This window comes from Macaca thibetana, chromosome 11, assembly GCF_024542745.1.
Source record: "Macaca thibetana thibetana isolate TM-01 chromosome 11, ASM2454274v1, whole genome shotgun sequence".
NCBI classification, from domain to species: domain Eukaryota; kingdom Metazoa; phylum Chordata; class Mammalia; order Primates; family Cercopithecidae; genus Macaca; species Macaca thibetana.
In genome coordinates, this window is record NC_065588.1 from 10125459 (window position 1) to 10140495 (window position 15037).

Genomic DNA, 15037 nt, shown 5'->3' on the forward strand with positions numbered 1-15037 from the left:
ATTAGTAGCATGAAAATGAACTAATACAGTAAATTGGTACCAGTAGAGTGGGGCAGTGCTTGTAAAGATACCCAAAAATGTGGAACCAACTTTGGAACTGGGTAGTGGGCAGAGGTTGGAGCAGTTTGGAGGGCCCTGAAGAAGACAGGAAAATGTGGGACAGTTTGGAACTTCACAGAGATTTGTTGAATGGCTTTAACCAAAATGCTGATAATCATATGGACAGTGAAATCCAAGCTGAGGTGGTCTCAGATGAAGATGAGGAAATTGTTGGGAACTGCAGTAACGGTGACTCTCGCTATGTTTTAGCAAAGAGACTAGCAACACATGTTGCCTGGCATTCCCATCCCCAGCAAAGTCTCACCGTAGCCTCAGCCACTGAGGAAATCAGACATCAATGATGCTAATTACAGCTGAAGAAATCATATGGAGACTACACTATTGAGCTCACCTAGAATCAAAGCCAAAGCACCCTACTCAACCAATACTACACATACATCTATAGAAAAAAGTGTTTCCCTATGAAAGCCAATGCATAAAATTAAAGGAAACAACCATTACATCAGATGTGCAGATACCAACATAAGCACACAAGAAACATAAAAAAAGTGTGGAAACACGACACCTCCAAAAAAACCAGTAATTTTCTAGAAAAAAAATTTCAGAAAAAGGAAATTGATGAAATAATTAAAAATTATGATATTAAAGAAACTCAGTGAGATATAGAAGATGATAAAAATTAGGGAAACAATTCATGATCTGAGTAATAACTTCAACAAAGCAATAAATGTCATAAAAGGTCAAATAAAAATCCTAGATTGGAAGAATTTAATAAATGAAATAATATAATTGACAGCTTCAACAATAGACAAGATAAAGTAGAATAAAGAATTTCTAACCTTGAAGATATGACTTTTGAAATAACCCAAACAAAACAAAAAGAAGAAAAAAGGATGAAGAATTCTACATGACATAGGGGATACCATAAAGGAAGCAAATATTCAAAATGTAGAAATTCCAGAAAAAGAAAAGAAGTGCAAAGACATAAAAACCTTTAACAGGCTGGGCATGGTGGCTCATGCCTGTAATTCCAACACTTTGTGAGGCTAAGGTGGGAGGAGTGCTTAAGCCTAGGAGTTCGAGGCTGAAGTGAGCCATGATCACATCACTGCACTCCAGCCTGAGGAGTTCAAGGCTGCAGTGAGTCATGTTCATGCTACTGCCCTCTAACCCAAGAGACAGAGTGAGACCTTATCTCCAAAAAACAAAAACAAACAAACAAAAAGCCAATTAAACAAAATAATAGCTGAAAACTTCTCAAGTCTTGCAATAGATATAGACCTTCAGATAAGGAAGTTCAGAGATCTCCAAAAAAATTCAACCTTATCTTACACAAAGCACATTATAGTCAAACGGTCAAAAGTAGAAGACAAAGAGAAAATTCTAAAACCCTCAAGAGCAAAGTATCAAGTCATATAGAGGGGAATTCCCATTAGACTAAGTGAATTGCTTTGCAAGAAACCTTATAGGCTGGAAGAAAATAGAATGCTTTATTCAAGCTGCTGAAAGAGAAAAAGTAACAGTCAAGAATACTACAATCAACAAAACTGTATTTCAAAATGAGAAATGAAATCTCCCAAACAAGCAAACACTGAGAGAATTAATTATCACTAGACCAGCCTTTTAAGAAATGCTTCAGGGAGTCCTACATCGGGAAATAAAAGGATGATATTTACCATAATGAAAAAATATCAAAGTATGAAACAGATTAGTATAGCAGACACACAAATGAGAAAGAAAAATGAGACAAATGTTACCACTACAGGAAACCACAAAATCATGATAATAAATAATAAGAGAGAAAGGAAAAGGCATATATAAAACAATCATAAAACAATTAGCAAAACGACAGAAATAATTTATTACCTATTAATAACCTTAAATGTAAACAGATTAAATTTCTCAAGTGAAAGACGTAGACTGCAAAATGGATTTTAAAAAATGATTCAACTATGTACTGCCTACAAGAAACTGACTTCAACTGTAAAGATACATATAGACTGAAAAGGGATGGAAAATAAGAATTCACATTGCATATCAAAAATGAGCAGGAGTAGCTATACTTATATCAGACAAAACATAATTTAAATCAAAAACCATAAAAAGAGACATAAAATAAGTACATAATGATGAAAGAACCATAACAATCTGAATATATATGCACCCAAAAACAGAGCACCTATTACTAGTATATTTAGCAATATTATTAATATTACTAAAGCAAATATTCCTTCCTTTCTTTCTTCCTCTCTCCCTCCCTCCCTTTCCTTTCTTCCCTTCCCCTCCCTTCCCTTTCCTTTCCCTTCCCTTCCCTTCCCTTCCCTTCCCTTCCCTTCCCTTCCCTTCCCTTCCCTTCCCTTCTCTTCCTTTCTTGCTTCCTTCCCTCTTTCCTTTCTTCTCTTTGACAGGATCTCATGCTGTTGCCCAGGCTAGAGAGCAATGGCATGATCATATCTCACTGCAGCCTTGACCTCTTGGGTTCAAGCAATCCTCCCACCTCAGCCTCCCAAGTAGCTGGGACTACCGGCATGTGTCACCACAGCCAGCTGACTTTTTTTTTTTTTTTTTGTAGAGACAGTGTTTGCCATGTTGCCCAGGCTGGTCTCAAACTCCTGAACTGAAGTAATCCACCCACCTCAGCCTCCTAAAGTACTGGGATTACAGGTGTAAGCCATTGCACCTTGCCTGTTTTCTTATACATATAATGAGGAAGATGAGATTCTAAGATGATATGGTTTATGTGCTTTTTTATTTTGCAATTTTTGTTGTTGAAAATATTTATTTTTATAGTAAAATTAGCAAGTGGTATTAGAATGGGAAAAAACGCTACCTTGAATACAGAATAATTTCAAAGACAGCAAAATTATCTGTAAAATTTTCCCAATTAGACAGTAAGCATTTATCTGGGTTTTTTCTTTCTTAGATTAGCCTTTCATTTATAAATTTTATGTCTGACAATATTCCAATGTGTTAATTGTTCTTTGATCTTTATTAATTCCTTCGGACCCACCAGTCAAATGGCCTGGGAAAATAGGATAGCATTAGACATGATACTAGCAAAAGAAGGTGGAGTTTGTGTCACGATCAGGATTCAATGCTGTACTTATATCCCTAATAACACTGCTCCTGGCAGACCGTAACTAAAGCATTACAGGGTCTTACTGCCCTATAAAATGAGTTAGCCAAAAATTCTGAACTAAATGATCCCTTCACAAATTTAATAGGAAATTTGTTCGGTAGATGGAAGGGACTTATGTCCTCAATCCTCTCTCTGGCCATTGGAAAGGGGTTGCTTATTCTAGTAGGATGCTGCATCGTACCCTGTGCCTGAGGATTAATTCAAAGACTTATTGAAATAGCTCTCACTAAAACCTCTTAGGATCCTCCTCCCCCGATTCAAATAGGCTTTTCCTTCAAGAAGACCAAGTAGAACAATGGAGCCAAATTATGTTAGAAAGATTTGAAGAGAAAGAGTTATGACAAAAGGGAAAGGGGGAAGTTGCGGGATATGATGAAGTTGCTCTTCAAATAATCTGATCAATCTTTTATTCTTTAATTCATAGTACCCCTCCACCTTTTTTCACCTTTTTTTCTTTTTGCCTTGTTAGATGCCCAGGCATGCCACAGTACCAGGCGTTATCAGTACCAGCTCACTTTCCTTTCCTTATTTGGAAAGAGGACTAACTTTCTAGCTCATTACAGACACCCCTTCCCCTTCCTCTCCAATTCTTTTACGTGCCCGCCCTAACTAAAAAAAAAAAATCAAATGTTTAGCCAACCAGGATGAGTTTAGAGTGTACGACCTGAGCCCAGCCAATGGGGAAAAGGTACACGGGCAGGACTTGCATCAGGAATAAAGGCTCTCGTGCCCCTCTGTTCAGGTGTGCTCTCATGGTAACTGGCCAAGGAGGCACCCCTCTGTGCAGAAGTAAAATTGCTTTGCTAAGAATCCTTTGTTTGAGTGTTTAATTTCCTTAGGATTTTGAGCGTTATTCCTAACAACACCATGAACTGTACCCATATAAGACAGTTAACTTTATTGATAAATACCAATAAATGCTGTGTATGTTCTGACGGTTCCACTGAACAATTGTTCCCTCATCTCTCTACTTTTCCTTGGGCCTCCTTATATTTACTAAGCCCTAACAATATTAAAAATAGGCCAATAATGGCCCTACAAAGACCTGTAAGTGTTCAAGTAAAGGAAGAGTCGCATGTCTCTTACTTTAAATCAAAAGCTAAAAAGGATTAAACTTAGTGAGGAAGGTATGTCGAAAGCCCAGATAGGCCAAAAGCTAGGCTTATTATATAAAACAGCTAACCAAGATGTGAATGTAAAGAAAAAATTCTTGAAAGAAATCACAAGTGCTGCTCCAGAGAACACACAAATAATAAGAAAACAAGATAGGCTTATCACTGATATGGAGAAAGTTTAGTAGTCTAGATAGAAGATGAAATCAATCACAACATTCTCTTAAGTCAAAGCCTAATCCAGAGCAAGATCCTAACTCTTGTCAATTCTATGGTGGGTGAGAGAGGTGAAGAAGCTGCAGAAGAAATGTTAGAAGCTAGCAGAGGTTGGGTCATGAGGTTTAAGGAAAGAAGCCATCTCCTTAACATAAAAACGAAAGATGAAGCAGCAAGTGCTGATGTAGAAACTGCAGCAAGTTACCCAGAAGATATAGCTAAGATAACTGAAGGTGTCTACACTGAACAATAGATTTTTAGCATAGATGAAACAGCTTTGTATTGGAAAGACATGTCATCTAGGATTTTTATACCTAGAGAGGAAAAGTCAACATCTGGCTTGAAATCTTCAAAGGACAAGCTGACTCTCTTGTTAGGGCCTAATGCATCTGGCGACTTTAAGTTAAAGCCAGTAGTCTTTTACCATTTCAAAAGTCCTAGGGATCTTAAGAATTATGCTAAATGTAACCTGCCAATGCTCTACAAATGAAACAACAATGTCTGGATGACAGCACATTTGTTTATAGCATTGTTTACTGAATATTTTAAGCCCATTGTTGAGAAACGCTGCTCAGAAGCAAAAAAGAGGTCTTTTTTTTTCTTTTCAAAATATTACAGCTCATTGACAATGCACCTAGTCACTCAAGAGCTCTTATAGACATGGACCAGGAGGTTAATGTTTTCATTCCCGCTAACACAGCATCCGTTTCTGCAACCAATGAATCAAGGAGTAATTTTGACTTTCAAGTTTTATTCTTTAAGGAATACACATCAGAAGGCTATAACTGCCACAGATAGTGACTCTTCTTACATATCAGAGCAAAGTTAATTGAAAACCGCCTGCAAACGATTTACCATTCTAGATGCCATTAAAAAGATTTGTGATTCATGGAAGGAGCACAAAGTATCAACATTAACAGACACTTGGAAGAAGTTGAATCCAACCCTCATGGATGACTTTGAGGGGTTCAGGACTTCAGTGGTGGGAGTAACTGCAGGTATGGTGGAAATAGCAAGAGAACTAGAACTGGAAGTGGAACCTGGAGATGTGGCTTAATTGATGCAATTTTATCAGGAAACTTTAATAAATGAGGAGCTGCTTTTTATGGATGAGCAAAGAAAATGGTTCTTGAGACAAATATTACTCCCGGTGAACACGCTGTGAACATTGTTGAAGTGATAATAAAGTATTCAGAATACTGCATAAACTTAGTTGATAAAGCAGTAGCAGGATTTGAGAGGACTGACTTCAATTTTGAAAGAAGTTTACTATGAGTAAAATGCTATTTAACAGCATCTCATGCTACAGATAAAAATTTCATAAAAGGAAGACTAAATTGACACCACAAAGTTCACTGTTGTCTTATTTTAAAAATAGCCACATCTACCCCATCCTTCAGCAACCACTGCTCTGATCCATCAGCAGCCATCAACATCAAGGCTCCACCAGCAAAAAAAGATTTTCACTCACTAAAGACTCAAATAATTGTTAGCATTTTTAGCAATAAAGTATTTTTAACAAAACTGTGTACATTTTTTAGACATAATGCTATTACATACTTAATAGAAGACAGTGTAATGCAAACGTAACTTTTATATGAATTGGGAAAACAAATAATTAGTGTGACTCACTTTATTGCAGTAATTGCTTTATTGTGGTGGTCTGGAACTGAACCCACAATATTTCTAAGGCATGCCTGTAGGTTAGTTTCAAATTGAACAAGGCAGAAGTCAAACGTTGCTGAAGTTCACTTAGATAACATGTAAAAGATTTAGTATTTGAAATGAGGTGGTCTGACCTGTGCTACTAACATTTGTGCTGTTTTGATTTTATGTATAAGATGCTTTAGATAGGAATACCAGAAAAAAAATGACAGTGATTGGCTTACAGTTTTAATTGTATTGTTGCCATGCACTAAGATATTCTTCTTCTAAGTTTATGTGTGCTATAGTGATGTATACACATATATTTTTCCATTTTGGGGGGATGAAACAAAGTCCAGAGATACTAATTTTGGACAGTTTTCTGAATTATTAGTTTCTATTTAGTTTCTCTAAATAGACAATTCAAAATAAAAAACATACTGATACCATTACCCAAATCCAAGATCTCCAGACATTTGAAGTAACAAGTAAAATTTGAGGTATTTCTGTTATTGTTCCTAAGCCCTCCAAATCTGCTTATTTATTGATAGTCTAGAAAAAAGATAGAGATTCAAGTGTCTTTGAGTGTTAGTGCACAGAGCTTTAAGAGTAACACACATTTATTAAGGATGTGTTACATGCTTGGAATTCTGATCAATACTTTACATAATCATATTAAATGATCTTCACAATTAACTTATGAGCAAGGTAATAATATCAAACCCATTTCAAGATGAGAAAATACAGTTTTAAAGACACTAAATTACTTATCCAAAGCCACATAGAGAGTAAGTTCTAAAGTAGTGATATTTCTCTAACTGTATTAAAGACTACTTGTATAAGAATTGTGTCACGGTGCTGGTAAAAACCCAGGTCTCTGTGTGTCCTCAGTCTTCCCACTGAGTAACATCAGCATTTGTGTTTCCTATTTGGTTTCTCTATGTTTTGACCAACACCTCCGTTGAGATGTTTGAGAATCATGTTCATAAATTGTATCCACTAGTTAAAAAAGGGAAGCTGTGGGAAAGAAATGCAACTTTTGCCTATATCCTGTGAAAGGGTGCCTTTCTACATATTCTGTAAATGCTTCCTCAGTTACTCAGCAAAAATAAAGCACAGAACTGTTAGGAAAACGCTAGATAAAGCATTCTTACTTGTCCTTCTGTCTAGTAGCCTCTGAAACTTGTTAAGAAGCATTTATTCATTTTACAAACCCCATGAGTTTTCTTGCAAACTTTCTTTTCCTTCTCTAGCACAGAAAATTACTACTGTTGAATCTAACCAGAGGTAGACTTGGAATAGTAATTGTATTTGTGTAATGTTTTAATGATTGAGGTATTTTTCTCATGAATTATCTTATACAATGAGAAACTAATATCTCTCTGTTTTGTGAGCCAGGGTCTGGGGTTGGTGCTGGTAACAGAATAGTGAATGGGGAAGTCATACTCTTCGCTTTCATGGAGTTTCTAGTACAGTTAACACTCTAAAGTTTTATTTTAGATTGTAGAACTGTGAGGTATAAAAGATGGGTGTTATTATTTCTATTTTAAATATGAGAAAAAGGAAGTTAAAAAGGCTATGAAACTGGTTCATGATTGTCATTTACATAATTGACACCTAAATTATTTTGCTGATTCTAAGTTTAATATTCCTTTTACTATCTTACACTGCCTTTCAAACCTAGATAGTTTGGACAGATTTCAACAACTTTTTGCACAACTTATATTAATTAAGCCCTAACCTATATTGGCCTGATTTTGATTTTATGTGTATATATCTGAAGATGCAGTAAATCATACTATGTTCAGGTAATTAGAAATGGAGGACAAGAAGAATAAAAATTAAAGGAAAATAGAATAATTGGGAAGTAAATGATAAACTCATGTTATTGTTTCTGTATATTCAAAGAAGAGACTAGGGAATTCTGATAGGAAAGATAATATTAAAAATAACTCCAAAGAGAAGAAAGGGAGAAATACGCAATTTTCAGCTACTGATTCATTCATACATATCTTTTATTGTACAATAAAGCCCTTATCTGTGTTATCCTATCCATCTCTTTGCATTAAGGTAGTTGGTCAACCTTGGTCATGCCAGCCTTCCTCTCACACATTAAATAATGTTTGTTTTCACAGAAGGTAGGGTGCATTTTCCCATTATGAAAATAAGCACAGTTCATATTTCCTTTTCCGTCTTCCAAAAGCTCAAACCTGTGAATGGGAAAGTTAGAATAAATTCCTTTGAAAACTAAGCAAACAATCAGTAATCATACTCTGTGTATAGTAGTTTGATGCACCAAATAGAGTCTCTGAGGAAAATAGGAAAAAAAGAAAAAGCAATTCTCATTGTTGAGAAACTTCCACGCTGCTTGGCAGTACAAGGTACGTATATTTGAAAAGCCCAATATCAATTTCATGTAGCATAAGATTGGGAGCAAGGGAACTCTAGGTACAATAGGAGCCCTGAAGAAGTGATGGAGATGGCTCCAGAATAATGGGAAAATGCGTTATCTACAAGATCAGACTTTAGTTCAGTATTGATGGAAAGTCAGGGCTTAGATGAAGTGACAGGAGATGGAAGAGCCCTACAGGACGAGTAGCTGCAATGGATGGGAATACACTCGTGGAAAAGTGAGTTGATTCAGTAGTTTTGAAATCAGGCTTTCTGTTACAAGATAAATCATCTAAGACAGCATGCTGTAAGTTATATTTATTTCTTTCTAAACTGCTTATAATGAGAGGACAAGGAACATATACTTATTAGTTTATTTAGAAAATATCTGCAGAACCATGTGGCAAAGATTTTCTACGTGCTGAGGACACACTGATAAAGAAAGACAAGGAAGATAATGTCTTTCTTGTTGGGGAACTTTCATTTCAATGGGGCGATACCAGCAGGAAGCCCACAAAAAATAGACAAGAAAAATTCAGACAATGATAAGAGTTACAAAGAAACAAAACAGTGGTAGACTGTATGGATGTGGGTTTAAGGGAGGCTAATTTAGTTTGGGTAGAGTTAGCCTCATTGAAGAAGTGATGTTTAAAGAGAGACTTGAGTCACAGGAGATAGATGGTCATGGAGTTGTGGAGGCAGAGCATTCTAGCAGAAGAAAATAGCAAGACAAAAGTCTTAAGGCAACAAAACAAGTTTGATTTGTTGGAAGAATGGAAAGAACACTAATTTGCCTGCAATACTATGAATGAGGCAGCAAGCAATGGGAGATAGGAGATAAAGCCCAAGGTCTGTGAAGAGGCTTGCTTGTAGTTGTAGTATCCTAAGATTCTACCTATAGCAAATACTTAATAAATATTTGTTTAAAAATTTAATTAATAATTTGAGTAATTATCAGATTATATAAGTTTTGGTTATCAGTTTAAATTTTAATTGAAGAGAGACTGCAGTTTTGATGTACAGGATGAACAAAAGATGTTGAGACTAGAGATTAGAAAACCATATAGGAAGCAACTCAACTCTTAATGCAATTAGTCCCTTTGCCTGGATTGTTTGTAGAAGGATGAAGCTTCATTAATGGACATTGGAATTATCTTGTGAACTACAAAGTATCGAATTCTTGGAGACTCCTAGAATAGAAGAGTAGGCAAAATAACACTGAAAATTCAAAAGGACTCTCAAGGTAACAACTGTCAACTGTAAAATAATGATAATGAAATTTTGTTTCAAAAATATATGAAGATAATCAGAGCAAGCAAAACACACACACACACACACGCACGCATGCACACAGTGTTCCATGGTAAAGTTGAATGTAAAAATGAATGGGAATAATATCAGAGATAAAGGTGGATTGTGGCTTAGATAAAGAGCAAAAGAATGGGAGAGAGGGGAAAGAAGAATTGTCTTATGACCAGTACTCTCTTGTTTGAATTAGCAGGTAAATGAACCAGCTGCTGCTTATACAATCCATAGTAGTGACTTGGACTGAAAGAAAAGGAAATCTCAAGAATAAGAGTTTCTAGTACTGCCTCCTATTCTAAGTGTCCAGTGACTTACATATTTTCTGAGAGAACCGAGCCATCCTCCCACTTCCAGACCTCATTGGACTTCTGGCGAGATAATCCGACCCAACGAATTAAACCAGTCCTGGCTTTGATGTATTCCTATAGTAAACATAAATAAACACAATAATCAGAATCCCTCCACAGCTCTTGGTAATGACAGACAAGCTTCGTGATAAGACGTTGGACAAAAAATGTTGGATTACATGTCTATATTAATATTAATGAATTACATTTGATGTTTGAAATTGTCCCAATTTGACTTGTCTGAGAACTTAAAAAAAAAGTAGGACACAGGTAAAATTGTACACAAAATAGCTGATATTCTAATCTTGCTTTGTTTTATGACATATATTTAGATCTTCAGTCAGTTGAGGATTATACTCCCAAATAGAATACCAAATATGATTCAAAGGAATACATGTAAACAGAGAAAGGAAACACAAAGAAATATATTGTTGATGAGCTGTATATTCCTTAGAGTTAAAGTCCTACCTGCTTTGGTTTTATTGCTCGTCTTGCCTATAAAATCTTATATATAGAAGTATTAACTTGTTTTAGTTAATTGTATAAAGGCATTTATGATGTCTTTCTCAAAACGATTTATAAATAACGTACATCTACCTTTCCCTATTTACTTTCTTCTAATTAGCAATTATCACTATCTAGTAAACTATATACTATATCATTTGTTTTGTTTCTTGGCTGTTGCTTTAACTAGAATATACTCTCTTTGAGGTTAAGGATTTTTCTTTCTGTCTTATTAACTGCATAGGTCCAAATTCTGGAATAGTTTCAGCACATAGTTGTTGAATTAATGAAGGAATAAGTGAATCAATCAACCTATGGGTAACAAAATTATGTGAAGGCCAAATGCTTATACATTCTCAGACCTCCCAGAATAACAAGTGATGATGCATTCTTGGTAAATAAAAAATGACTTGAGCTTCTTGGCAGATATGTGAGACTCAAAATGGCATTCCACAGGAGATATTGTGTGAAAGTCATGTGTGACTGTTTATTTCTTAAAGCTTGAGCCACCAGGAACCTTTCTGTTATTTCCTAATATTTTCTTTAAAATATATCAATATTCTATACTTCCCAATAGGAACTGACAGATAAATTCTACCTGAAATCCAACTATACAATTTCTTATTCTCGAAAAGTTGCATGACTACTTTTAGTTATAAATCTTCAACCTGGCATCTGCCTAGACTAATACAAATTCAGGATATGCATATATGTCTCGAATTAATCTCTATATAATAGAGCTGAGATTTTTAGAAAACTATCTTATTTTGCTGGAGTGGAAAGAAAAGCTAATTTGTTTAACTGGATATCTCCCGCATGAGTCTGAGTCCACAGAAACAGTAAGCGGACAGCACAGCAAGTTAGAACAACAGAGGATACAAATAAATGTGAACATTGCTGGGCTGACTCTTTACGTGTGACCCACTATGTCCTGAGCTGTCAGGAAGGGACAAGTCAATTTGACTGATCAACTCTAGCAACGTTGTAGAATATTATGATTGGATTGAATATTTGGGTTCTGTAGTTCTTACTAGGTTTCATAAGGTTCTTAGATTAGTACAAACGGAAAGATGTTAAGAAAAATGTAAAAAACAAAAAAGGTCAAGTGTTACATTTGAGGTTTCTCTCCCTTGCCTCCAAAATATTTGACATAAGAATCTTCTTACCAGAATGTTATGGTTGTCAATCTTCAGTAGAGTAGCATTCAAGTCAGTGCAGTACTGCTTACTCTCTTTCCATGTTAAGTTGTGCTTGAAGAACCCATAGCAGTTATCTCCATAGTATCTCCAGTTTGTGTCACAGGGGCTGCATTTATGACCTTCTGGAGAAACCAAGCACAGGAATGGTGTATTTTTTCTAAATTGGGCTTACATGTTCTCCACATTCAATGTTTTCTGCATATCTCAAGAGTCCCTTCAGTTGCCATAAGAGAAATGCTCCAGGGGTTGGAGAGATGAAGAGGTTAAAAACAGTACTTACTGAAAGTGCCCTTTAGTTCTGATTGTTTTATTACATATTGGCAGAAACGCTTTGCTAATTGTTGCAGAGTTCCTGTGCGATTTTCATTCTCATCTTGTAGGTAATTGTGCTGCATGACAGCTAGATTCAAAAAGTAAATAATAATAATTTGTAATTAGAACCATAGAAATGATGCAAAGATCTGTCATTGAATTTTCATTTCATTAACATTGCCAATATGTGAGGAGTTAACTAGATACACATGATTAAATGAATATTGAAAAGTGTGAAGGGGCTATAAAGAACAAATCAAGAAATAGAACTGACACCTGAGGGTTAATGAGTGAACTGTTTGAAGGAGACAATGACAAATAAAAAAATCCCAACATCAGTAATATCCCCAGAGCTTGTATTCACTTGCTTCAATACAAGCTTCTCAACTGAGTTGTAGAGGTGAATGACCTTTTATTTTCTGTACTTTCTGTGATGCCAAACCATTCATTCATTTAAAAGTGCATACTGATTTCTTGTTATGCTTAAAGTACTTGTGATATTTAGGTAAATAATAAAGAAATACAGGATGATAAGTGTTAGATTCTAACATCTTTTAAAAAATCAACAAATGCACAAACAAGCAACAACTCCACAGACTACAGTGTGCCATTGGAGGGCTGTGAGAATTACAGAAAGAAGAAATGCACAATAATTTAGTAAGCAAAATGAGAAGCAGAAAATGTTAGACAGAGAGAATTGAATGAGAAAAATTTCAGACAAGGGAACATGGAATTTATATATGAAATTGAAAAACTCTAGTTTGGTTGGTTCTTAGGATATGCAAGATAGGAAAAGGGACAAGGAAGTTTTTAAAAATAGTTTGGATCCACACTGAGGAGGGTCTTAAAGGCTGGTAGTACATTCTTAAAAATAACTTTTAATTAATTAAAATCTTAAAACCTTATCTTAAACTCAAGGAAATGGTCAGCATTCTCCTTTATTGAGATTCTCTTGGTAACTATCTGTAGGACAATTGGAGTAGTGATAAATACACAAATAGTGACCATTGAGAAGCTTAATGGGATATGCCATGACTCTTTCAGTATTACCTTCCTCCAATCAAATTTCTGGCAGAGTCAATACTTACACCAAATCCCCAGAGCTACCAGCCCGACAACCATCCCCACGCACAGAATCAGCAGAATCAAAGCCATCACACGCCACCAGTAGGAAGAAGCAGGATCAACTGTAGGCATATAATAAAGATATCAAGGAGCAGGCAGTACGGGTTAGCTATGGGGAAGGCTCACCCCTGCCCCTGCCCCTGCCTTCTCAGGGTCCTCCAAGTAATAGAAAGAGCTTTGCTGGCAGATCTCACCTGTGTTCTCTTGATGATCATCAACAACAGGCATGGCCCACTCCCATACCACACACCCATCCTCATCCCCAATGGACTTTACCTCTCCAAGCCAAAATATTACTTGCTGTTAAGGCCTGATGCGTTTGTATTTTTTGTTTTGTTTTGTCTTATGCCCACCCATTCCATGAATAATTGTTTTAATAAACAGCAAATGAAGAATCACACTCATTTGCTCACATTCAGAAAACGAAACTTCCAAACATTCTCTTCCCTTATCCCCTTGACTTCTATGCCCTCCAGCATTAAACGTTCAGAACCTTAATGCAGTTTTCCCTGCATGTATATTGGATGCTTGTAATCTAAATAGGTCTGTATGAGCTTATGAAAACACTACTCAAATGCTTTAGAGCATTAACATCATTCAAGAAAAAGAAATTAAACTATATACACTATCCATAGTAGAAAAAGAAAAAAACTGAATCAACTCATTTTTTAAATTAATTTCCAAATTATTGGCTCTGAGCATTCTTACCGGAGATGAGAGCTGGTTTTCGAGTTTTAATATTTAAGGTGACGTATCCATCTTCATCCTGCATGGCTTCCCGAGTACTGCAACTGAGCTCGGAGTTCAATGACTTTGCAAAATGTAGTTTCCAAGTCTTACAATCTCAATATCTGTCAGTATATGATCTTCCTGTCTCTAGTAGGGTAGAACCATGTGAGATGGGACACATTTTTTTCTTTGCTTATTGTTTTCCAGGAAGCCTTTTCATAGCTGCTCAGAGATACATGGATCTTGAACACAAACACACAAAAATAATAATAACTTGTGGTAAAGGAGTAGATAGGATATTTGCTTCCTGTTTTTTTTTTTTTTTTTTTATCTTCAACACTAAATAAAGGGGCATTCCATCATATGTATCCTTTCCAAGAACAAAGGTTCCTGCTTTATCTTAGCTCTAGCTTAGTCTAAATTATATTGCTGAAATGAGAGATTTCTGATGAAAATTCACGGATAGCTCACCAGCAGATATATAGTTTATCCCGTTGTGAGAAGCAAGTCTAATATAATTGGATCTGACAGGGGCTAAATTAGCTGTTTCATAGTCTTGTGTTGGAGGAGATCATTCCTGATTATAACCTAGAATTTATACAACTTCTTGCATATTTTATACATTTTATTTTTTATTTGAAGGATCCACATGAGGCAGGCCTGATATTGCTTAGATTTAGGTATTGAAGGAAAACTATCAAATAAAGTAAAATAATACAGAGTGAGTGACTTGCTGCATTGTTCTTTACTAGTGTTTGTGCTTTAAAGTGAGTTTCCTGGAATGGAAGAATTTTGATTTGGTGAAATCACTTCATTTCAAGTACAGTGGTGCTTAGATGAATATTTAAGACTGAATGAGTCCTAGCACCCTTCCATCACAATGTAATATGATTGCACATATTTAACTTTATGAAATGTGCTTTTAAATTATCTTAGCTTGCATTGAAAGTAGTT

The 15037-nt window shown here is 35.7% G+C and overlaps 1 protein-coding gene across 3 annotated transcripts in view; it reads right to left on the minus strand.

The window, feature by feature from the left end:
* Positions 1–14325, minus strand: part of CLEC1B (C-type lectin domain family 1 member B) — a 23399-nt gene extending 9074 nt beyond the window's left edge. The window contains exons 1-6 of one of the 3 annotated variants that reach the window (XM_050746800.1): positions 14063–14316; positions 13318–13416; positions 12198–12317; positions 11885–12039; positions 10183–10289; positions 8155–8381 (exon numbers count right to left, since the gene is read on the minus strand). In XM_050746800.1, coding sequence (XP_050602757.1) covers positions 8237–8381; positions 10183–10289; positions 11885–12039; positions 12198–12317; positions 13318–13416; positions 14063–14126 — 690 coding nt within the window. In that variant the 5' untranslated portion in view covers positions 14127–14316 and the 3' untranslated portion in view covers positions 8155–8236. Of the gene's footprint in view, positions 1–8154; positions 8382–10182; positions 10290–11884; positions 12040–12197; positions 12318–13317; positions 13417–14062 lie in introns of those variants that run through there. The other 2 variants (XM_050746801.1, XM_050746802.1) reach the window with 2 other exon arrangements.
* Positions 14326–15037: the final 712 nt, after the last annotated feature.